Source organism: Ylistrum balloti, unplaced genomic scaffold (genome assembly GCF_031769215.1).
Source record: "Ylistrum balloti isolate Yb309-2 unplaced genomic scaffold, AGI_CSIRO_Ybal_v1 Utg370700, whole genome shotgun sequence".
NCBI lineage: Eukaryota > Metazoa > Mollusca > Bivalvia > Pectinida > Pectinidae > Ylistrum > Ylistrum balloti.
Window position 1 is genome coordinate 1,061,456 of NW_026782420.1, and position 26,155 is coordinate 1,087,610.

The window sequence follows — 26,155 nt, forward strand, 5'->3', positions numbered from 1 at the left end:
CAGACCAACATCAAACATTATGTTGAGGGTTATATATGTCAACAGACCAACATCAAACATTATGTTGAGGGTTATATATGTCAACAGACCAACATCAAACATTATGTTGAGGGTTATATATGTCAACAGACCAACATCAAACATTATGTTGAGGGTTATATATGTCAACAGACCAACATCAAACATTATGTTGAGGGTTATATATGTCAACAGACCAACATCAAACATTATGTTGAGGGTTATATATGTCAACAGACCAACATCAAACATTATGTTGAGGGTTATATATGTCAACAGACCAACATCAAACATTATGTTGAGGGTTATATATGTCAACAGACCAACATCAAACATTATGTTGAGGGTTATATATGTCAACAGACCAACATCAAACATTATGTTGAGGGTTATATATGTCAACAGACCAACATCAAACATTATGTTGAGGGTTATACACTTCACACTTAAGCTTGGGCATTACATCATCATAAGACATACAGGTCACTTTCAATTAAAAGTCCTGAGTACTTTATTTTTTTACAGAACTACCAAATTTTCAATATATGATTTGTTTGACAGATTTACCAATACTCTCAAGTGGAACGATGGAACCAGAATCTCGTTCAGAGGAATCTAGTCAAAAGCCTGAACATCAAGCCAACCTGGATGGTATCCTAAGTCCTAGTATTGATGAGGATGAGAAAAACTTGGATGTTGACAAGATTTTTACTGATGGTGAGTAGAAATTTAGTGTTGTGCAATAATGCCAGCTGTGGTTTCTTTATATTTGTTGAAATAGTTGTGAACTTCAGTACTGTGACCTTACATGCTGTGAAGAAAAGAATAGTGTTTTTTATAAAATGATTTTAAGTGAGAAGTACTGTTGTAGACTTGGCAAGATAATTGAAATTCAATTAGATCGTAATTGGATCAGAATTTCTCATCTTTGTCTTTCACATCAACAGGTCTAGTGCACATGGATATTAAGACTGTAGAAGATATCTTTAAAGGTGTGCTGGAACCAGATCCTCGTCCATCAGGTATATTATAGTTTGGATGATTTACAAACATTTCAAATTCTTGGGTCAAAGTTCCATTTGGGGAAACTTAGATTAATTCAAACCTTGTTTGTCAGTAATAAATTTTGGCATACAGCCTTGTATCGGTAAGATCTCAGAGTAGTTGACAGTTGGACCAATTCTATGGGTTTTCCCTCGATACTCCTGTTTCCTCCCACAATAAGACTCCTTGCACATTTCGATCCCTGCCAACAACAGTGATTAATTAAGTTTAAAGCTTGTTTCACAATTGTTGTACAATGCTTATATTGATATCATTTTGATATGAAGATAATTTGTGAACTTTAGGTCCTCCTGCTCCCCCAGGATTCAACATGCCTGGTCCTGCCCCACACATTCCTGGACAGGAGCAGCCTCACCCTCCAGGCATGGACCACCCACAGGTCCCCATGAATCCAGGCATGGGGCAAGCACCACTGGCACCTCTGGTCATGCCACCACCCAAAGGCTTTCCCTCTAACTACAGGTAAGTCCCCATCTATCACTTAGTTTCCCTCTAAATACACATTAGTTTCCTTTTAATTATAGATTATTCTGACTTAAACTGACGGGTTAGCTTCTGTAACTACAGGTTCATTTCCCTCTAAATACGACTTATTTTTCCTCGAGGTTAGTTTCCGTGTAACAAAAGGTTAGTTGTCCTCGAAATATAGCTTAGTTTCCTTCTGACTATAGGTAAGTTTCCTTTTAGCGATAGGTTAGTTGATTAGTTCCTTCTATCTATAGCTTAGGTTCCGTCTAACTATAGGTCAGTTTCTCTGTAACTACAGGTTAGTCTAACAATAGGTCAGTTTCTCTGTAACTACAGGTTAGTCTAACTATAGGTCAGTTTCTCTGTAACTACAGGTTAGTTCCCTCTATCTATAGCTTAGGTTCCATCTTACTATAGGTCAGTTCCTCTGTAACTACAGGTTAGTCTAACTATAGGTCAGTTTCTCTGTAACTACAGGTTAGTTCCCTCTATCTATAGCTTAGGTTCCGTCTTACTATAGGTCAGTTCCTCTGTAACTACAGGTTAGTTTCCCTCAATCTAAGCTTAGTTTCCGTCTAACTATAGGTCAGTTTCTCTGTAACTACAGGTTAGTTCCCTCTATCTATAGCTTAGTTTCCGTCTTACTATAGGTCAGTTCCTCTGTAACTACAGGTTAGTTTCCCTCAATCTAAGCTTAGTTTCCGTCTAACTATAGGTCAGTTTAGTTTCCCTCAATCTAAGCTTAGTTTCCGTCTAACTATAGGTCCGTTTCTCTGTAACTACAGGTTAGTTTTCCTCAATCTAAGCTTAGGTTCCGTCTAACTATAGGTCAGTTTCTCTGTAACTACAGGTTAGTTTTCCTCAATCTAAGCTTAGTTTCCATCTAACTATAGGTCAATTTCTCTGTAACTGCACGTTAGTTTTCCTCAATCTAAGCTTAGTTTCCGTCTAACTATAGGTCAGTTTCTCTGTAACTACAGGTTAGTTTTCCTCAATAAAGGCTTAGTTTCCGTCTAACAATAGGTCAGTTTCTCTGTAACTACAGGTTAGTTTCCCTCTATCTAAGCTTAGTTTCCGTCTAACTATAGGTCAGTTTCTCTATAACTACAGGTTAGTTTTCCTCAATCTAAGCTTAGTTTCCGTCTAACAATAGGTCAGTTTCTCTGTAACTACAGGTTAGTTTTCCTCAATCTAAGCTTAGGTTCCGTCTAACTATAGGTCAGTTTCTCTGTAACTGCAGGTTAGTTTCCCTCATAATATGGTTATTGCATTTCTAACTTTAGGTTAGGGAAATTCCAGGATTAAATCTGGGGAGGAGTCGGGTGGCAGATGAATGTTTTTTTTGTAGGTGGTAAGGACAACTCTAAAATGTATTTTATGTGTGATTAGTGCTGTTACAAGTTCAACTATATGGATGACTGGATAAACAGGTGTTTTGCTAACATTGAAAATAAAATTCTGTGGGGGTTGCTTGAAGTAACAAATATAACTGTTTGGATTATTGGATTTAGCATGCTTGGATATTGAATAAATTTTATTGTATGGGTGGTTGGGGTATAAAATAATGCCTTTGGCCCATACACACATTTATTTCTGGAACATCCGTTCGTAAATACCAGAGTGAAAGTTGTAATATAACTACATTCTTCATCCTTGCATTGAAGTTCAGTTAATGGCATTACTCGATGTTAATATGCATTCAAATGTATTGAAACAGTCCAAGTTCCATGAGTCCTGGAGGCTTCCCAAACAACCAGCCACCATGGCAACAGGTGATGGCCCAGGAGGAGGAGCAGCAAGAACAGGTGACAAGTCGTAGGAACATGCAGAAGTGGGAGTCGGACGAGGAACTGGGAGAGCATGCCACTATATCAGCTGTTCTTTACTGCAATCTCAAACACCCAGAACTACGTCGTGAACACCCAGGTATGATTATCACACAATAGTTGTTTGATGTTTATGTTCATCCATTTTTGTTCCTCTGTTATAAACAATAGCGAGTTTATGGTCACTGATTTGTACCTATATTCTTATAAATACTCAAGCTTGTTAGTTTTAGTGTTTGCACCATTAAATATGGCTTGTTTTAACAGATTGGCAAGAAAGGGTGAAGAAGATAGGCAAGATCTGGAGGCAGTTACCATCAGATGATAAACAACCATATTTGGTATGTATAACATAAAGAACAAGATGTTTAGAGAGCTACGTCTATGATGCTTATACTTTGTCATGCTATACTTAACCAGTTTAAAGTCTGGCATTTTGACTTTGTTAGTATGAAAAAAATTGCTAGTTTTTAGATGAAAGTTTTAGTTGATATCATCGGCAGTTGTATTTTCCTAAAGATAAATCCAATCCAAAATGTGAAAGAATGTCTATTATTTTTTGCAGCTTCAAGCAAGAAAAAATCGATCATCTAGTAAAGGACAGAAAGCAAGAAAGGTAACACATTTACTAGTCCTCTTTAGCTAGACAGGTAACACATTTACTGGTCCTCTATAGCTAGACAGGTAACACATTTACTGGTCCTCTATAGCTAGACAGGTAACACATTTACTGGACCTCTATAGCTAGACAGGTAATACATTTACTGGACCTCTATAGCTAGACAGGTAATACATTTACTGGTCCTCTATAGCTAGGCAGGTAACACATTTACTGGTCCTCTATAGCTAGACAGGTAACACATTTACTGGACCTCTATAGCTAGACAGGTAACACATTTACTGGACCTCTATAGCTAGACAGGTAACACATTTACTGGTCCTCTATAGCTAGACAGGTAGCACATTTACTGGTCCTCTATAGCTAGACAGGTAACACATTTACTGGTCCTCTATAGCTAGACAGGTAACACATTTACTGGTCCTCTATAGCTAGACAGGTAACACATTTACTGGTCCTCTATAGCTAGACAGGTAACACATTTACTGGTCCTCTGTAGCTAGACAGGTAACACATTTACTGGTCCTCTATAGCTAGACAGGTAACACATTTACTGGTCCTCTGTAGCTAGACAGGTAACACATTTACTGGTCCTCTGTAGCTAGACAGGTAACACATTTACTGGTCCTCTATAGCTAGACAGGTAAAACATTTACTGGTCCTCTATAGCTAGACAGGTAAAACATTTACTGGTCCTCTATAGCTAGACAGGTAACACATTTACTGGTCCTCTATAGCTAGACAGGTAGCACATTTACTGGTCCTCTATAGCTAGACAGGTAACACATTTACTGGTCCTCTATAGCTAGACAGGTAACACATTTACTGGTCCTCTATAGCTAGACAGGTAGCACATTTACTGGTCCTCTATAGCTAGACAGGTAACACATTTACTGGTCCTCTATAGCTAGACAGGTAACACATTTACTGGTCCTCTATAGCTAGACAGGTAACACATTTACTGGTCCTCTATAGCTAGACAGGTAGCACATTTACTGGTCCTCTATAGCTAGACAGGTAACTTATTTACTGGTCCTCTGTAGCTAGACAGGTAACACATTTACTGGTCCTCTGTAGCTAGACAGGTAAAACATTTACTGGTCCTCTGTAGCTAGACAGGTAGAACATTTACTGGTCCTCTATAGCTAGACAGGTAAAACATTTACTGGTCCTCTATAGCTAGACAGGTAACACATTTACTAGTCCTCTGTAGCTAGACAGGTAACACATTTACTGGTTCTCTATAGTGAGACAGGTAACACATTTACTGGTCCTCTATAGCTAGACAGGTAACACATTTCTAGTCGTCAAATATACTTTCAAAAGTTCTTATTGTGATTCTTGGACTGGGGTAGATGGGAAAGTCTGTCAGGTTGATGTAGTGAAAGTAGAATTTATTTGAAAAACTCTTTCTGCCTTATGAAGAATGAAAAAGCCACCTTTTCAAACTACACTTAACATTGTATGTACTTGCAGGCAAAGCGAGAGCAGGCAGCAGCAGCAGCCATGGGACCTCCTCCTTTACCCTCCTACTCTCAGCCTACCACACCAGATGGTAAGTCCTACCACCTCATTTATCATCCTACTCTCAGCCTACCACACCAGATGGTAAGTCCTACCACCTCGTTTATCATCCCACTCTCAGCCTACCACACCAGATGGTAAGTCCTACCACCTCGTTTATCATCCCACTCTCAGCCTACCACACCAGATGGTAAGTCCTACCACCTCATTTATCATCCCACTCTCAGCCTACCACACCAGATGATAAGTCCTACCACCTCATTTATCATCCCACTCTCGGCCTTCCATGGCTGATGGTAAGTCCTACCACCTTGTTTATCATCCTACTCTCAGTCTACAATGGCTGATGGTAAATCTCCTTTTCTCCTTTACCCTCCTCCTCTCAGCCTACCACACCAGATGATAAGTCCTACCACCTCGTTTATCATCCTACTCTCAGCCTACCACACCAGATGGTAAGTCCTACCACCTTGTTTATCATCCTACTCTCAGTCTACAATGGCTGATGGTAAATCTCCTTTTCTCCTTTACCCTCCTCCTCTCAGCCTACCACACCAGATGATAAGTCCTACCACCTCGTTTATCATCCTACTCTCAGCCTACCACACCAGATGGTAAGTCCTACCACCTTGTTTATCATCCTACTCTCAGCCTACAATGGCTGAAGGTAAATCTCTGTTTCTTTTGCCATCTTACTCCCAGGCCCACCACACCTGATGGTTAGTTACAGGTTACAAGTTAATCTTACTTCAAATAATGCATTTTCAATATGTCTGGTCAACAAGAAAATTTAGTTTAGTTTTTAAATATCATCTTTTGGGATGAAGGCATTTTGATCAAATATGCTCTAAAAACTTCTTGGACAAAGATGATTAAATTTTCAAAAATTGATGGACCTGACTGTCATTGGGGCAGTGGGGCATGACCAAAAATTGAAAATATTTGGTAAAGTATTTTTAATTGATTTGGTGTAGATGATCCATGGTTGAAGGTGGAATCAATTTTGACGGTGGCTATGTGCCTCCCGGGGTCTGAGAGGCAACGAAAATTGCTAACTTTATGATTGTAATCAAAAATGATTTTATTTGATTGCTGTTGTGGAGATGAGCATCATAAGACCTCTTTGTTCACATTTTGAAATGTTAAAGGGATTAAAGTACTTATAAAACTTTACCGGCTTGATACATTTTTATTTTTCTGTACTGTTGGTTAAGTGTTGACACCTTTATTCTGCAGGCCTTGGCTCGCCTATGTCTGGTATGGCGCCAGGACAAGAGATCTGCAGCCCTCTTGGCCGCAGCAACAGCAACTCTCAAATCATGGCACCAAAGACACCAGATGGTAAATATTGGGGGAATCATGTCACATTCCTGAACTGATAAAGAATAATCATTTTACATAATCCATTGAAGCAGGTAAAATTAGATGTAATAAATGGTTACAGTTATTTGCGGGAAAGCAAAGATGAAAGAGACAAAAAATGATGAAAGCTTTTTAGAGCAAAGGGGGGAAAAAGACAAGTCTCATGGTGATCTATTGTCAGGTGTCATGTGTCGTCTTGTAACTTGTGAACATTATATCGTAATTTTTTTACCCTATTAGGTGTATTTTATGTTATCTCGTTTTGCTCAAATGGGGATGTTTAAATAGGTTCACAGCTATTAACATTTGTGAACATTGATTTACTTGATAAAGATGTATACACTTGATCTGTAGGTCAATCCCCCAGTCACTTGATGGGAGGTGTGCCACTAAGTCCTAGCCATCCTGGTGGAGTCCAGTCTATGATGCACCTTCAGGACCCCTACGCTCAGCCACCAGGGACTCCTATGTCTATGGACATGGCTGGGATGGGCCCTCGACCAATGCGCCCACAGATCCGGCCTCCAGATCCATATGCCCAGGCTCCTGCCACACCAAGACCTCATGACCCCTTTAGTCAACCTCGCCCACAGGGGCCATTCCAGCCAGGGATGAATATGCAAAGACCACAAGACCCATATGGGCAGCACCCAGGGACACCTCGCCAGCCAAACATGTACCCTCAACATGAGGCCACACCACGCCCTCCTGGGCCATACAACCATCCTGCCTCCTCGCTACCCCCTGACCAAATTGGGGGACCCTTCAGAGGACCCCCAGGACGAGTGCCTGATCTATTCAACCAAGAAAACAATGCCTACTCTCAACAAATGGCAACAGGAAGAAGTTCTGTACCAACAACACCTCAACAGTCCCCGTCAAAACCTCAGTGGCCTGGTATGGCCCAGGAATCTGACCCATATGAGCATCCAGTCCCTACTCCAAGACCTGTGATGCCTAGTAGTGTGGAGGGCATATCCTCACCGTCTACTCCACAGACACCAACATCACAGCCCTATGATCCATTCTCACAGCACCCTTCAGTGCCCACTCGTTCAGGACCGCTACCGGGCATGACTAAACCAATGTTGTCCAGACAGGCCTCTGTGACATCTGACCCATATGCACACCCTCCCTCTACTCCAGGAGGCCCTATGAATCGATCTGATGATCCTTATGCTTTCTCACCCCCCACACCACGCCCTGTGTCTGAGTCTTACAGTCCCCGTTCTGCTGGAAAGGCAGAACTCTCTCCCCAGCAGGGGGCTCATCGCCCTATGGTTGGAGACCCTTATTCCCAAATGTTACCAGGAAAGGGCCCAATGCCTGGGCAGCCAGGGCCACCAGGGCCAGAGGGATTTATCCAGCATCCCAACATGGCAGGAGGTCCACAGCGGTCGATGCCTGGTCCCCAAGGACAACAAGTCCCTTCAGCAGACTCTTTTGGGATGCCAGTACGCCACCCATTTCGAGCACCAGTGCCACCCACTTCACAAGCCAGACCACATGGCTACCAGGAACCTCATATGCCACAAGGTCCACATCATCATGGTGGCATGGAGCCACCAAAGGAGCCGTCTGTGGTATGTCGTTTTCAATGCCATTGTGTAGGCATGGTAATGGTCACAGTTTGTGGCATGGTGTACTATTTGAAAAGGTTGAGGTTGTGGTCAGTTGTGGTCAGCTTTGAAATCATTTCTAAATGACTGGTAGATTTCACAATAGAGTTAATTGTGATTGGTTTTATATCTCGTTGTCAACAACTTATTTGTCCATACTTTGACTGGATAAGTGGCTTGTACTGGGGTTGTGATGATGTGTCAATGCATGATTGGAGAGAGTAACTATGGTGTACAGTATTGGTAGGAATGAACAGCACATCTTACTTGCACGGCTATCTCTCTGTCCGACGCAGCCCTTTAAAGGTCTTATACAAGTAATTTAGGTGATGTTCTAATCATTGAATTGTCATATTCAAATCATATACAAGCCTCAAAAGCTAAGACAGATCATCATAAAAGTCCTTCATATGTTCACAATATTATAGATTGCCAAGGGGGAGGGGACACCTAATTGAATGACTTTACCAGGGATTTCATACCAATATTATCCTGTAATTAAGCCAGCAAATGAACAGAGAATCTGGGAATTTCAGTATAATTTCTTGCCGTTTCTACGGAATCTACATAGTATGTGGTCTTATAACCAGACTTATTTTCCGATATATTTTATAGAGATCTGATGTCAAACAAGGTACTTGCACTTATAGGCGAAAAAGATTTACACGCATTGCTCTTTATATAAGTATTATAGCCACATGTACAAGGAAATTTTGGAACTTTTATTAGAAGGTGAACTTTATTACTCATCACAGATCTAAAGAATAATGTCGGTTGAGGATTAATGAGTAGTGTTCGGACAGAGAGACTGCCTGTTTCTAATGTAGTATCTTAATTGGTGGTGGAATTATATAAATGAAGTAATCACTGAAAACTGATACACGAGTCTTTCTTAATCAACTATATAACCATTAACAATAAACTAATGTTGTCATCTATGTGTGGCTTATGTTTATGAGCTACTAACATTTTAACATTAATGTCAATTCCAGGTCATCTTCTTGTATCTTGTGTAAGAGTTTTTTGATGAAAATTTTCATGAAAATTAAATGGAATCTAGATTTGAAATAAGGTCTGTTTAATACATCATTATTTATAAAAATGCCTAAATTTCTTATCAATGATGCGATGGTCTCAAATTTTTGCATATTTAAAACTACAAAATGCTTGAAATCTATAGTAAATATTTGTTAGCACAGCTGTTGTATCTGTTATGTGCTTGTAATATGTTTTACCTAGTGAACTTTATCACTTAAGTCCTGCACATCCAGGTGTAACCTAGGCGTGTTGTGTAGTGTATCCTGCAAACCTAGATGTGTTCAGGTGTAGTACTAACCTGCACATCTTGGTGTGTTAAGGTGTAGTATTACTTTGTACACCTAAGCGTGTTCTGGTGTATTTGCACATCTATATTTAGTTATCTTTAGTGATACAGTATTAACACAACTGCACAAAACATCATTGCAAATTATGTTTGTTATTTTGGCTGTTAGTCAGAACTACTGTGAAACACCTGTTTATCCTACAAAACATGTCTATAGTCACACTCAGGAAAACATTTGAAAAGGTTTGGAATAATTTGCAATGATCTTTCTTGTGCATATAATAATGTGTAAATGTATTCCCTGTTATGTATTTGAATGTTTGACTGCAATTTGCTTAAAGTTAGTTATTGAATGAAATATGCATGTGTATTGATTGGTTTATTCTACTGCTGATGCAATATCTAAATACATGGCTAGCAGTTTTTGTTTTATATTAGAAATTTGTTCAGTAATTTTGTTGAACATGAGAAATTTTGGTAGGAAAGCTTTTGTGTAGAAGAAACATCAATGACAAGAGCAGTATTACTTAGTATATAAGCTGTTGGACAGAACAGTGTCAATATTAGCAAGTTGCAGTCACTAGCCTCATATTGGATACACCATCTCATACTTTTCCATTCTTTACTCTTAGAGAATTCAAAAACAGAATTTACCTTGAAATTCACAGAACAACCAGACTTTATAATCCAAGGTAATGGGTACTGTATAGGATTAAAAAGGAACTGTCATGGAGTAGTGAATAAGTTAAGTTCATGTCCTAATGGCCTTAAATAATGACGTAACTGATCTCATGCTGATTTTCATACCACTGCTAAAATAATGTGTTCAGTACGTATATTTACATTAAGTAGCAGGCCTTAATATTTGGGGTATAGAAGATGGTCAGTACCATTGTCAGTCCTTTAAGAGAGTTGCCACATAATTCTTGTCTTCTAATCTCGCATCATGTAATACAGAATAGCATACATAACATTATTGCATTTTCTTCAATTTGAAGTATGAGTTAATGAAAAAGAAAAAAAATCAAACAAGAATTCATCCTCTGTATATAAGTAACGACTTTCTATGAAAGTAAATCTATAAAGTTAGAAGACTTTGTATAATATTGATGTACTGATACCCTCTACCTTGGATTAAATTGATTCCTGATGGAACGTTTTTGAAAAAGAAAAAATAAACTGAAATGAAATTTTAAAATCATATTAAGGAATAAGTTATTTTAATGATATACTAGTAATAGAAGAGACTTGCATGAGATTTTGTATCCAGTATCATAAATGCTTCCTATGCTAATTTTTATCTATTTGAGTTGACAATCTCTCCTTATTTTAATTTTATTAGCTTTGTGTGTTCTGTGGTGTTATTTTTTTTCCTTTCTATTTTTGTGTGTAACTCACCAAAACTTCTGTTTAAGTTTAACCTAGTGTGCTGCTCTGACCTTTGACCTCATTGTTACCATAGTTACAGCAGATGTTCGCTGCTGCCAGTAGACGCCACGCACAATTCCCTTTCTCCGGAATGTTTTCCACACTTAAGCACACTTATTTGGTAAGTGTAGGGATGATGTTCCTTTTTTCGACTTTTGTTTCTTTTTTTTATGTTTGTTTTGTTTTTTTTGTTTCTTGCATCTTTTTTTGCTGGTTTAACAGAAGACCGTTGCTTTAGTGTCAAGAAGGACATGTTTTTATGATACCAATTGTCTGAATTATTGGCATGTTTTATTTTAACATGTTGTGCGATCTGTTATGATATTGTACACAGTATTTACTTCCAACAAGTCAAGACATGGTGAGATTCTTGTGAAACTGAGTTTTCTATAAAGAACTTATGTCCTGCATGTGCTGCTAAGTCTTACTAGGGCTTCCAGGTGGTTGCTGTGAGGTCATGAATCATGACTAGAGACAATTGTTTTCAGATCCCATAACTCATTGTAGTTTGGAGTGACCATTTAACATGTTCTAGTGGTCTGTAGTACTTCTGTATGCGTTTTACTTATGGTATCTTGAATGTGTTTGATGCCTTGTTTAGTAAGTCTAGTATTCTTATCTCTAACAAATGTCAAATAATGTTTAACTTTGTTTCATCAATATCTGTACATATCCTGTTTCCTATCCAATTCTTTGTCCTTAAAGTTGATGAAAGGCATGTCCTCTATGCTTTTTTTCACATAACACGGTATGTACATTTGTCAGTGCACGCATTGCTTTAGAGGGCATTCTGGATGTGTCTAGATTGTCATCTGGTGTGTTTGTCTCTACAGTTGGTTATGTTGTCCATCAGAAGGAAGTAACATTCGGATCAAAGTAGTCAGCTTATGCCACGCATGTTGTGGCACATTGTGCAGCTGTGGACTTTTTTGTTCTCACCATAATATTGTAGGGAGGGCATAAATTATCTATTACACATGTCTGTCACTTCCACTGTCATCACTTATGCAACTGCACTTTATACAGAGATCTATCTGCAACAAAAATATTATAATTAACTACAATTATACCTGGGATGAGTTCCTTATTTAAGAGTTCTGAGGTCAAGGTGAAAGAAACTATTTATAATATTTTTACAAATAAAATTTGTCAAACTTTTATTAAAATTTTGAGGGAGAGACAACAGTAATGTCTTATAGACATTTCTTTCTTAAAAGGGAAAATGAACTTTTCCTTTTCTTCAGTGGGTTAAAAGGAATTTTGTCCAAATTTAATGAGGAACGCTAGTGGAAACTTTGTGTTGTGTGTAGCCTAGCGGCTATACGTATCAGGGGAGCCTATCATAACGAAATTGTCCTGTAGAACATAACCAGTCAACAGCACTCACAATAAGGCACTTAACACCATGATTAAATTAAGATGTTGAACATGTGATATTTTATTATAATGTTATAATGAACTGGTTTGATCCTGTATGATTTTGACAACTGTGGGATGAATAACAGGTGAGTGATAGTAGCCAGTCTAAATAGTAGTTTGAATAAGTTTAACTTTCCATTGAAGATCTTAGATGAGAGAGGATGTAGAACATTGTGTAATACGTGAATGATTCAGGTCAGTTGTTAGATATACTTTCAAGTTGTCATATTTGCTTAAAGGTCCTCAGTATGAATTGTACTATATTAACATTCTTTGTGATAAGTCCATCTCTAAGCTTTTACATGACACCTACATTGCCTAAGGAGTGCTTTTCTTATTCGTTCCTCAATAGTAAGATATAAACACACCCGCTCTTTCACTACATGAGAAGCAATAGAGGCTGTACCAGATCATTCTGTCCTGCTTTAATCTACAGACAATATTCACTATCATGGTCAGTCATTAATTTGTGCATCTCGTTTGAGGTTTGAGGGTGTAGTATTAGCATTGTGTGTGGTGCTGCATCTCTCCATCCCTGTACAGGTTTATAGTCCATGTATTGGAAGACATTTCATGCATGGACATTGGACTTCATAGGAAAGTGTGTTGCATGATAAAACTGGGTCATCATGACCTTGATTTGATCTTGACCTGTTCTAAAAGTTCTAAAATTATGCAAGATTTCAGATATAGAGTTAAGCAAATCTTCAGTGCACAGACTGCAGACTTATGAGAAGGTATTACATATGTATTTAGTATAGAGATGTACAACATGATCAGATTGTCACAAGGGATATATAAGGACTTCAAATTGCCCAGTAAAGTTCTATAATACGGAAACAAGTGTCTTGTTCACTGATGGCAAACATGCTCAACTATTATTGCCTAAGCATTACATTCAGACACTCTACCAAAAATCTCTGTGTGATCTGTAGCTGGAGGGAGAGTAGCGATGTGTTTTAGGGATAGTTGTCAGATTGAGGTTACAGCTGTTGACCATCACAAGATGTTTTTTTGGCATCTTCACAATTTTAACTAAATTACGTATTGTTCCATGTGTTAACATCATGATGGACTATTATTTGTATGTTAGAATGGGAAGATTAATACATAATGAGAAGTTGCTGTATCACATATCAAAATCAGTATGCCACAATCTATACTTAACCTTTGACCTTGGCCTAAAATACTTTAGATACATTATTAATAAAAATTTAGTTAATTGCAAAATATTGAGGTAACATTGAATTTATGGAAATTGTGGCAGTTTTACTCCAATGTTTTAAAACATCTAAACAAATTTGGAAATGTGTATATTAACTTGTTATTGTACTAATTAGTTTTATATGCTCTTTAACTGTTGGTTCAGTATTCATCCTCCTGTTTTTTTCATGCATCATCGTGTTTTTACAGTTACTTCTGTAAGAATTTATACTAAATGTAAAGATTTTTGATCAGCAGGGTATTTGCTTTTTTGGTTTAAACAACATTTATTCACAATTAATCAGATGTACAAATATATTTGTTGTGTCACATAGTGGCAAACCTTAAGTTAATCTGAACAGGTGTCATTGTGAGCGACAGATACTAGGAGACAGTTCAGGCAACTTTTCTGTTGACAATATGTCTTATTCATTTCTATACAATATAAACTGAATGATAATAGTAGTATCAGTGATGTGGGAAGGTGAGGATGGGGAGGAACTCCAGAGGAATAGTTGGTATTTATTTATAAAAAAATTACGTAATGGAATTGAAAGCTAATAATTCTTAGAACATCTATACAAGTTCTGTGAGAAGAAAGGAATTTTTGTGTAGGGTGGCAGTGGACCAATGATGGACAAACACAGAGACATTCACCCACAGCAGCTGAGAGACATCCTGGCTGAACAGACGAGGAAACGACAGCAAAAAAAGGAAATGATCAATAAACAGATAGAGGAAGGAGCTCCATCTTCTTGTCTTCCTTCACCTCATCCAGGTAAGTTATATCTACAGGGCATCATGCTTTCTAACCCAGATTCATACATATGAGTATAATTCCTGTTCTGTTAGGACTTTGGTACCTGGTTGGTCAACTTTTGGTGTTGGTGGTGGAGGAAAAGGGCAGTAGGCTTATTGCCAGACAATGTTTTGTAAACAGTGGCATACTTAACTAGTGGTTATTAGTAAACTGGTGTGTTTTGTAAACAGTGGCATACTTAACTAGTGGTCAATAGTAAACTGGTGTGTTTTGTAAATGGTAGCATACTTAACTAGTGGTCATTAGTAAAATGGTGTGTTTTGTAAACAGTGGCATACTTAACTAGTGGTCAATAGAAAACTGGTGTGTTTTATAAACAGTGGCATACTTAACCAGTGGTCAATAGTAAACTGGTGTGTTTTGTAAACAGTGGCATACTAAATAGTGGTAATTAGTAAATCAGTGTGTTTTGGAAACAGAAACATACTTAACTAGTGGTCATTAGTAAACTGGTGTGTTTTGTAAACAGAAACATACTTAACTAGTGGTCATTAATAAACTGGTGTGTTTTGTAAACAGTGGCATACTTAACTAGTTGTCATTAGTAAATCAGTGTGTTTTGTAAACAGTGGCATACTTAACTAGTGGTCATTAGTAAACTGGTGTGTTTTGTAAACAGTGGCATACTTAACTAGTGGTCATTAGTAAACTGGTGTGTTTTGTAAACAGTGGCATACTTAACTAGTGGTCAATAGTAAACTGGTGTGTTTTATAAACAGTGGCATACTTAACTAGTGGTCATTAGTAAACTGGTGTGTTTTGTAAACAGTGGCATACTTAACTAGTGGTCATTAGTAAACTGTTGTGTTTTGTAAATAGGAACATACTTAACTAGTGGTAAATAGTATTACTTAAACTTCGAGAGTGACATCACAGTATTTTAAAATCTTTACCTTCCATTTGCTGTGATGCTTTATTCAAGGCTTGTCTGATTTACTTGTATTAATATTTACCTTCATTAGAGTTCAAACATAGAGGTCAATGGTAGAGATTAGAGCTGAAAGGTATAGAAGATTTTAGGTCAAAGTTGGAGATAGTTCAAGGTTAGAGGTCAAATGTAGAGGAGAGGGTGGAGATAGGAGGTCAAAGGTGGAGATGATTACAGGTCTCAATTTGTAAAGAGAAGGGTCAGAGGTGGAGGAAATTATAGTCTAAAAATAAAGAAGAATGAAGTCAAGGTGGACATTAGAGGTCAAGTCTTTATGAGATGGGGGTGAGATTTGGGGGAGAGTTGAAGGGTATGGCATTGTTGGTTTAATTTCTGAATGGCATGACATTGTTGGTTTAATTCCTGAAGGGTATGGAATTGTTGGTTTAATTCCTGAGGGGTGTGACATTGTTGGTTTAATTCCTGAAGGGCATGACATTGTTGTTTTAATTCCTGAAGGGCATGACATTGTTATTTTAATTCCTGAAGGGCATGACATTGTTGTTTTAATTCCTGAAAGGTGTGACATTGTTGGTTTAATTTCTGAAGGGCATGACATTGTTGTTTTAATTCCGGAAGGGCATTACATTGTTGTTTTAATTCCTGAAGGGTGTGACATTGTTGGTTTAATTTCTGAAGGGCATGACATTGTTGTTTTAATTCCTGAAGGGTATGACGTTGTTGGTTTAATTCCTGAAGGGTATGACATTGTTGTATTTGTACACACAGATATGTTTGGCTTTGCTTTAGTGAAGAGTGAATCTCGTGTTGAAAATGGGAATTGTGAATGTGTTTTGAAAGTGTGACTAGTGCATTCATGCCAATCTCTCACTTTTCTTGTTGAAGACAGTAATGTTTTTGATCTATATGGTATGTAGTTATTATGATGTGTTGCTATGACTACCTCTCAGGTGGTCCAGGTGGTTTCTCCCCTGAAGAGGGGCCACGATTCCCTGGCCCTGGAGGTCCTGGGATGGATAGGTGGCCCCACAGCCAGCAGAGACCTCCTCAGCCAAGACACTTCAGACCTCCAGGTACATCAAGCAAGGATTTGCATAATATGAAATAGCTGTGTCCTGTAGCACACATATGTACTGATACTGTAGAAATAGGAATTGTTAATGTATACAATGCTGATTGCTCAGGGTCAAAGCCAGTATGTGTTGAAATGTTGGACTGCACTATATAATCGGATTATAGACATCACAGTTACGTGAAGCACATGTATTACTTATTAGTCATGATTATATGAAGATTTCATTGAAAACTTAATGAAAAGGGAAGTCTTCACCTATTCTAGTGAATCAAGTCTTTTTATTTATTTGTATGCCTGTATACCAAGGCAGAGGTCATCCTGATTTTTGATGTCATGAATGTGAGCTGTGGTTTAATTGAATTCAAGAATCATTCACTTCATTTTATAGGTATTTGTCAAACATTCAAGTAATGAGTAGCATGCCTAGCTCTTATACATGAGGTTCCTTCATACGTTTAGACAAAAATGAACCCACATTTATTTTGATACATGTTATTTTTACGTTTAACATTTTGTCATCAATGATAATGAATGAGTCAAAATTATAAAAAAAAAAATGTTGGTCTGCAGATATGGACATGTTTATTGGGGTACGACCTGGTGCACCTGGAGCAATGAGACAGCCCCGCCCCCCTGGGCCATTGTCCCAACACAGCCAGTTCTCACCCCGGGGTACTTCTCCTCAGATGTCTCCTGTGGCGGGGCAACATTCAGTGTTTAAGCCTCAGGTATGTACACACCACCCTACTGTAATTGAGAAAAGATTGATTTCATTAATAATTTGTAGAGATACTCTGTCTATAGACTTCTGTTTTATATAGAATGCTTGACATTTCCCAGTAGACTGATGTGAATCTATTATAACTTTCCTTGCTATTTCCTCCAAAGTGATTTAAAAGGTAGCGACAGTACAGAATATCTTATGATCTCAACACCAAAAGATACTATTATAATACGTGAGAAAATTATATTGTTGTAAAACTCTATGATTTACACAGTATAGATGGCAATAGATTTACATTGTTTTGTCAGCAATTTCTGGCCGGGAAACTTTTTTCTGCAGCCATTTTGCCATTTGAAAAATGTTTTGACGATCAAATATGCTGTATATTATGTGCTGCCTAAGCAGATTTTCAAAAATGAAAACACATAATGCTTTTAACTGGTTCCTCTGTAAGTGTATTGGTATGTATGACTGGTTCACACTTACCCGATAGTATCATAACATCATGTTCTACACCTGATCAGATTCTGGTTGACACTTACCCGATAGTATCATAACATCATGTTGTACACCTGATCAGATTCTGGTTCACACTTACCCAATAGTATCATAACATCATGTTCTACACCTGATCAGATTCTGGTTCACACTTACCCGATAGTATCATAACATCATGTTCTACACCTGATCAGATTCTGGTTCTCACTTACCCGATAGTATCATAACATCATGTTCTACACCTGATCAGATTCTGGTTCACACTTACCCTATAGTATCATAACATCACATTCTACACCTGATCAGATTCTGGTTCACACTTACCCTATAGTATCATAACATCATGTTCCACACCTGATCAGATTCTGGTTCACACTTACCCTATAGTATCATAACATCATGTTCTACACCTGATCAGATTCTGGTTCACACTTACCCTATAGTATCATAACATCATGTTCTACACCTGATCAGATTCTGGTTGACACTTACCCTATAGTATCATAACATCATGATCTACACCTGATCAGATTCTGGTTGACACTTACCCTATAGTATCATAACATGTTCTACACCTGATCAGATTCTGGTTCACACTTATCCGATGTTCTACACCTGATCAGATTCTGGTTGACACTTACCCTATAGTATCATAACATCATGTTGTACACCTGATCAGATTCTGGTTCACACTTATCTGATAGTATCATAACATCATGTTCTACACCTGATCAGATTCTGGTTCACACTTACCCTATAGTATCATAACATCATGTTGTACACCTGATCAGATTCTGGTTCACACTTATCCGATAGTATCATAACATCATGTTCCACACCTGATCAGATTCTGGTTGACACTTACCCTATAGTATCATAACATCATGTTGTACACCTGATCAGATTCTGGTTGACACTTACTCTATAGTATCATAACATCATGTTCTACACCTGATCAGATTCTGGTTGACACTTACCCTATAGTATCATAACATCATGTTCTACACCTGATAAGATTCTGGTTCACACTTACCCTATAGTATCATAACATCATGTTCTATACCTGATCAGATTCTGGTTCACACCCTATAGTATCATAACATCATGTTCTACACCTGATAAGATTCTGGTTCACACTTACCCTATAGTATCATAACATCATGTTCTACACCTGATCAGATTCTGGTTGACCTTACCCTATAGTATCATAACATCATGTTCTACACCTGATCAGATTCTGGTTGACACTTACCCTATAGTATCATAACATCATGTTCTACACCTGACCAGATTCTGGTTGACACTTACCCTATAGTATCATAACGTCATGTTCTACACTGATCAGATTCTGGTTGACATCAGAAATAACCTATTGTTTGTGGTTGTATTTTATTGTTAGTAAACCTTTTTGCTTCATTAGTTTGTGTTAATAAGGTATATAGATTTAGAAAATATGGATTTCTACCCTCTCCAACCCAAGACACTTTTCAAAGGCACTAAATGAAGAATTAATTATGAATAAAATGGATAAAAGTTGTGTAAACTTCTTTAGTCAAGGTTGCCCTTCTCTAAGGTGATAAATATAGTGCATTTTAAAAATGTGTTTTTGTCCAAGTAGAAAATGTTCTAAAGGAAAAATTCATTTTTTGCATATTCAGCTACTACAGTTGGTCCAGGAGCGTATGCGTCAGGGTCAGCAGGCTAGCTCTGGCAAGCCTTCCCAACCTTCTACCCCCGGGGCACAGCCTGCTCCAGGTTATGAGCAGTTCAGTCCAGCTGGTGACCTCCCAAAGATGCCATTTGACCCTAACAGGCCCCAAAGTCAAGGGCAATCAGTATCGGCACCCCAAGGTCAACAGCCAACTGTGAAACAGGAACAGAAAGAAGTATTGCCAGGGAAAGCTGAGGAGACAGGAGGAAGAGTGGCCAAAACACAGAAACAGGCCATGTCATCAGAGGACGAGAAACAAGACACAGAAGATGAGAATATAAGTGACCTACTGGGTAAGAGTTGGAGATGATACTGCGAATGTGTTTTAAAGGTTTCAATTTTTGTGGTTGGTCATAATCTGAAACGGCTGGTATTCAAATAAATGAAAATAAGATTGGGAATATGGAATTCAAAAAAAAAAGTTTATGGGTTCATTTCTGAAAATGTGTTTATTTTGATATGTGTTAATGATTTCAGACAATGATGGTTCATTTGACATATTGAAGTATGCTGATCCAGAGCTAGATTTTGATGACCAGGGTAAAAGTATACTTGATGACCTTGTAGAAGAGAGTAAGACAGAAGATTCAGAATCTGAAGTTAAGAGTGAAATAGATGGACCAGGATCCAACAAACCTGAAGAAAAGGAAAGTGCAGAGACACAGGATTCCATTAAGATGGAAGATGATAAATCTGAAACAGGCCCCAAGTCTGTAGCAGCCATGGGAGCTGTTGATTTCCAGGCGAAGTTCCTTGAATTCAGTAAGAGGAAACAGGAGGAGCGCAATGGAGATGGCACTCCAGGTCCCTTGGATCAGAAGCCCTCCATCAATGAGGAAAACAAAAACAAAAGTCAGATTGCAGCCATCCTACAAAATACAGAACACATGCGCCCACAATTGGATCGACGTGACTCGCAGAAGTCCGACAATGGATCTGTGGGAAAAGATCTTCTGCCCCGCACACCATCAGGGACCCCTACAGGCATACCCTCAAGCCTGGGTATGGATCAGACTACTATGGGGCAATCTGGTTTACCACTGGGATCACGCTCCTCTTACAATTCAGGAATGCCTTCACCTCTACATCAGATGGCTCAAGTATACCCAGGTTCTCACCCACAGCCGTCACCCTCTTCTACAACAGGGAAATACCCCCAGCAAAGTCCAGGAACACCAAGCCTACCCTCACCAAAAGTATTACCATCACCTAAAAGCAACATTCCATCTCCAAGGACACCAAATGTTCCATCACCCTTTAGTCAACAGTCTGGTCTTGGTGGACAGTTATCTCCCTTCTCACAAGCAGTTCAGTCTCCATTCTCTCCACCTGTATCATCAGCAACACAGTCTCCATTTAGTGCACCTCCTGCAACATCTTCAGCTCCTCAGTCTCCGTATGGGCCTCCAGGAAGGACTCAGTCACCTTTCACCCTCCCAGTGTCAGGGAGCACAGGAAACAGCCAGTCCCCATTTGGAGCCATGTCGCAGCCGTCCCCTATGTCAGCCTCACAGGCACCAGGCCAGCGATCTCCCCGTGGAACCATCACTCCCACCAACCAGTACATGCAAGGAACATATGGTCAGCCAATGATGCCAGTACCACCTAGGGGTGCAACGACTCTTCAGCCCACTCCTAATAGCATCCTGTATGGTCAGTCATCTGCAGCCCAACAAATTAACAAAACCCAAACAGGAATGTCTGGACCCCGAATGCCTTTCACATCACAGGGCATGCCTCAGCAAGGTCCACCTCAGTCAGTAGATCATCAACATCAACAGCAGCACATGGAGATGACCTCACCAGGTGGAACTCCCGTAATGAGAATGCCAAGGACATCCCTTCCAGAGGGCATCGGATCAGAACAGGCTATGCAGTTTCAAAGCCAACAGCAGATTCCTGCATCCATGTACCAGGGTAACATGCAGGGCCCTCGGCCTCAGGGTGGTATGATTGGAGCACCAGGGCAGAGTCAGCCTCCTCCTGGACACCCAGGGATACGTATGCCAGGGATGAGACCCCCTACTCCTACAGCAACAACAACTGCTCAGTCCAAGGTCCGACTCCTACAGGACCAGCCCTTACTCATACAGGACCTGCTCGATCAGGTTTGTCACCATACTAGTTTGTAGACTTCACATTCACTTCACCTAGTCACATCAAGGAAGGTTCCTAGACTACTAACTCAGATATTAACACTTAAGTAACAGTTTTTGTCCGTTGTAGTTGTACTGACACAGCAAAGCATTTTCTAAGACTGAAACAAGATATCAACATTTGACTCGTTTTTTTGGTCCATGATGAGTCATTTATATGGCTGTAAGTCAGATATTGTCACAAATATGTGTGATATTTTCCTGACTTCACACAAAATTTGTGTGAACTTTTCTTTGTTTCAACTTGTTTCTTTTGTTTCATGATTTATTAACAAGAAATAATTAACTGGGGTTCATTTATTTCATTATTTAATGCTCACTGCTGTTAAGTTGATTGCTTGAAGGGACCAAGCCAAATCATTGAAATGGACACTGGAATATTTAATCTGTCTACTAATAGTTTGGGATAGAGATTGTTAGCCATTTTACTGCTGGTTTGTAATATGAATCATATGTGGCATGAAAATCACAAAAAAATGGAATTCTCTTTTCACAGTGATATATTTATTAGATCATTATTTTACCCAAATATCTCCAGCTCTTCCTTTAAAGGATAGAATATCACTCGTGTTCTGGGAACAGCCTTCCGATACTCGCGCGGGAAATTCAGAAGTCATTGGTTAGCTTTATGTATATGAATTAATATCAATTTTAAACAATAAAATTTCGAAGATCCAAAGTTGAAATTTGTGGGAAAGTATGCTTTAAATATAGAGAGAAAAAGATAGGGTATCTATTGTGACGTGTTTGGAATTGCCCAGCGAGTGATGAAATTCTATGGTTTCATTCTTTATAAACAGGTACTGGAAAAGAAATCCTTGGTCAATACGCAGAAAAACGTTTTTGGTTCTGGCATGCACTCCTGGAACCCAGAACAGGCGAGTTTAGACATATTTACCAAAACATGGATTATTTTCTTTCTTGATTCAAGAGAAAGTGGGGAGTTTACATCCAAGGAAAACTTTCAGAAGTTGTTGAGAAATTTGTAGCATACTTAATCCTTACAAGTTTTGGCCTGGTCTCTTTGGTCTGTTAATGCTTCTTTCACTTTAGTTTTTGCTTACTTACATACATTAAGAGCTCTGTGATATCCTCATTGTATTGCCTGATCAAGTAGTTCAGCCAATTATTGGGTATGTCATTATGTGAGGTTTTCACAGTTGAAAAAAAGATGAAATATGATGAGGATATTGTACAATTCACGTGTAACTGCACATGTACACCTAGTATTTCAAAATAGCTTTTATTTTGGATAACATATTTAATCAATAGCTATTGTTCTTTTTTTTTTTTTTTTTAAATTATCAATATTTAATCATTTGCTGATATTTTGAAAGATATCTTAGGATTTTTTTTATAAAGATGATGCACTGAGGATAGTTTGATTTTATTACAGTTAATCATAAGTTGCTCTGATTTTTTGTACAGGAGAAACAAGAACAGCAAAGACAAGCTCAGCAGCAGGCAATACTACACCGTCGTGACAATCCAAGTGGCATTGAAGGAGTACCACCAGGTAGTATGCCACAAGGAGTTATGCCACAAGCAAATATGACACCAGGGGGTATGCAGCCGGGTGCAATGCCGCCTGGAGGTATGCCACGTATGGAGGGCATGCAGCGCCCCCCAGGCTTTCCTATGCAGGGATACCGTCCCAGGATGGAACATCCACCAGGGTAAGCTGCCTTCTGTTCACACATAAGCTCAATGCACTTTCTGTAGATGACACAAAGTTAAGTATCAAGGTCATGATTAAAGAATTAATCATCAGGTGTTGCTTCTTCATTTTTCACTTTCTAAATTCTTTACTTTTTTGCTGTACTATACACTTTTAATGGCACTGAAAAAACAATGATCTTCCTTCTTTAGTGACCCCAACCAGTGGCCACGTATGTTTGGCCCATCAGAGGGTGGTCCAGCTCAGCAAGGTAAACCAGGCTTCCCTCCAGGTGTCCCAGCGGGTGTACGCATGCCAGTGCAGCAGATGCGGCAGTTTGCTCCAGGCGTCCCACCTCAGCAGGGACCAGGACCAAATGCAGGAGGCCCAGGCATGGCCCCACCCCCTCACCCTCCACCAGTACCACCCATGCAAGGTAAGTTTAGTGTCAGTCAGGATCTAGAACATGGATGTAACAAAAGAATTGGTCATTATTTTCCCTACCAGTCAATAAAATTTGTTGTAAAGATGTTTTGGAAAGAGTATAATGGGGTAACCTTAAAGGTTTATCTATAGGTGATCTTATAGGTTTGTCTGGAATATTACACTATCTGTAGGTAATCTTTAAGTTGGTCTGGAATATTACACTTTCTGTAGGTAATCTTTAAGTTGGTCTGGAATATTACACTTTCTGTAGGTAATCTTTAAGTTGGTCTGGAATATTACACTTTCTGTAGGTAATCTTTAAGTTGGTCTGGAATATTACACTTTCTGTAGGTAATCTTTAAGTTGGTCTGGAATATTACACTTTCTGTAGGTAATCTTTAAGTTGGTCTGGAATATTACACTTTCTGTAGGTGATCTTTAAGTTGGTCTGGAATATTACACTTTCTGTAGGTAATCTTTAAGTTGGTCTGGAATATTACACTTTCTGTAGGTAATCTTTAAGTTGGTCTGGAATATTACACTTTCTGTAGGTGATCTTATATTACACTTTCTGTAGGTAATCTTTAAGTTGGTCTGGAATATTACACTTTCTGTAGGTGATCTTATAGGTTGGTCTGGAATATTACACTTTCTGTAGGTAATCTTTAAGTTGGTCTGGAATATTACACTTTCTGATCTTTAAGTTGGTCTGGAATATTACACTTTCTGTAGGTGATCTTATAAGTTGGAATATTACACTTTCTGTAGGTAATCTTTAATGGAATATTACACTTTCTGTAGGTGATCTTATAGGTTGGTCTGGAATATTACACTTTCTGTAGGTAATCTTTAAGTTGGTCTGGAATATTACACTTTCTGTAGGTGATCTTATAGGTTGGTCTGGAATATTACACTTTCTGTAGGTAATCTTTAAGTTGGTCTGGAATATTACACTTTCTGTAGGTGATCTTATAGGTTGGTCTGGAATATTACACTTTCTGTAGGTAATCTTTAAGTTGGTCTGGAATATTACACTTTCTGTAGGTAATCTTTAAGTTGGTCTGGAATATTACACTTTCTGTAGGTCACCTGACTCGAAGAACATGACATGTGATCTGTTAACTGTCTTAACGTTCTGTGTAATTGTGAGCCACATCATGTATCAATTAACTTGTGTGATGTAGATAGGTGACTTTGGATAGCCTCAAGTAACTAAATACTTGTTTACTCTAAATATTGCTCACATGCCAAAGTAAAGAACTCACTATATGTTTGACATATAGCAGTTTGATAATACAAGGTTTTAATGTAGGTGAACTGAACCCAGAGTTGGAGCGCCAACACCTTCAGTATGAGGAATGGCTCATCAAACAAAGCCAGTACCTGGAGATGCAGGTCAAGGCACTGGAACAACAAATTAATAAGTGCAAGCGTACCAAGAAAGCAATCAATGCCAGAGGCAGATCTGTAAGTCTTTGTCGTCTATATCATACGCTGAAAGTGAAAAATACTCTCAGAGGTTCAGGTTCTATATATCACACCAAATGTGATGGCAAGGTTCTGTATTCTGATGTGTGTTTGTACATCACTCAGTGGATTTAAAAGTATTAACTTCACTACTAGGAATCACAGTGTCTAGATGTTTGACATTAGCTGTATTCAATGTTTTTCTAGCTATTTAGGAAGGGATCTCTACAATTAAAACAATGGTATGTTGACTTTGATTTGTTTAAAAAAAAAGCATTGGAAAGTAAGATTGAACAGTTCATGTGAAAGAAATAAAGAATTTACCATTATGTAAAAAGGTTTGGAAGCTGTATCCCTTTTTTATTGTACATTTTCGACAAATACTACAGTATATTGGATTTCTAATAAGTAATAATATGAGATGCCCTTTATACTGATTGTATAGGCCAAGAAAGCCAACAAAGAGATACCTATCCAGGATACACAGGAGCTGGAGCGAGTCACACAGGAACAGTCAATGCTTCAGAAGCAGCTGGAGGGCCTACGCAAACAGTTCCGCACACATCAGATGCAGGCCCAAGAGTACAGGACTAAAAAGAGAGTAAGATCTTCATCATGTAGACCCTGTTGTTAGAAACATACTCTGAATAACAGTAGAAATATAGAGCTGTCATACTACACTCGAGTTAAGATTCTCACTGTATAGTGATTCAAGTAAAGGTAAAATAAGACATCGAAGCTTCAGTAACAAAAGATTTGAATATCTCTGGCTAGTTTTGAAGAAGCCCGAGCTGCTCTGCATCATTCATTCACTATTTCTACTGAACAGTGTCTAACCACAGTTAAACATCACTGTG

General features: G+C 38.5%; 1 protein-coding gene across 1 annotated transcript in view; it reads left to right on the forward strand.

The window, feature by feature from the left end:
* Positions 1-26,155, forward strand: part of LOC132557606 (histone-lysine N-methyltransferase 2C-like) — a gene marked incomplete at its 3' end in the record, with an annotated part of 55,409 nt that overhangs the window by 16,848 nt on the left and 12,406 nt on the right. Inside the window, exons 26-44 of the mRNA XM_060222115.1 lie at positions 580-735; positions 966-1,040; positions 1,368-1,545; positions 3,269-3,477; positions 3,645-3,718; positions 3,943-3,993; positions 5,473-5,551; positions 6,757-6,861; positions 7,237-8,465; positions 14,491-14,653; positions 16,535-16,657; positions 17,230-17,387; positions 19,540-19,885; positions 20,070-21,700; positions 22,549-22,626; positions 23,177-23,424; positions 23,618-23,841; positions 25,144-25,298; positions 25,744-25,899. Coding sequence (XP_060078098.1) covers positions 580-735; positions 966-1,040; positions 1,368-1,545; positions 3,269-3,477; positions 3,645-3,718; positions 3,943-3,993; positions 5,473-5,551; positions 6,757-6,861; positions 7,237-8,465; positions 14,491-14,653; positions 16,535-16,657; positions 17,230-17,387; positions 19,540-19,885; positions 20,070-21,700; positions 22,549-22,626; positions 23,177-23,424; positions 23,618-23,841; positions 25,144-25,298; positions 25,744-25,899 — 5,438 coding nt within the window. The remainder of the gene's footprint in view (positions 1-579; positions 736-965; positions 1,041-1,367; positions 1,546-3,268; positions 3,478-3,644; positions 3,719-3,942; positions 3,994-5,472; positions 5,552-6,756; positions 6,862-7,236; positions 8,466-14,490; positions 14,654-16,534; positions 16,658-17,229; positions 17,388-19,539; positions 19,886-20,069; positions 21,701-22,548; positions 22,627-23,176; positions 23,425-23,617; positions 23,842-25,143; positions 25,299-25,743; positions 25,900-26,155) is intronic.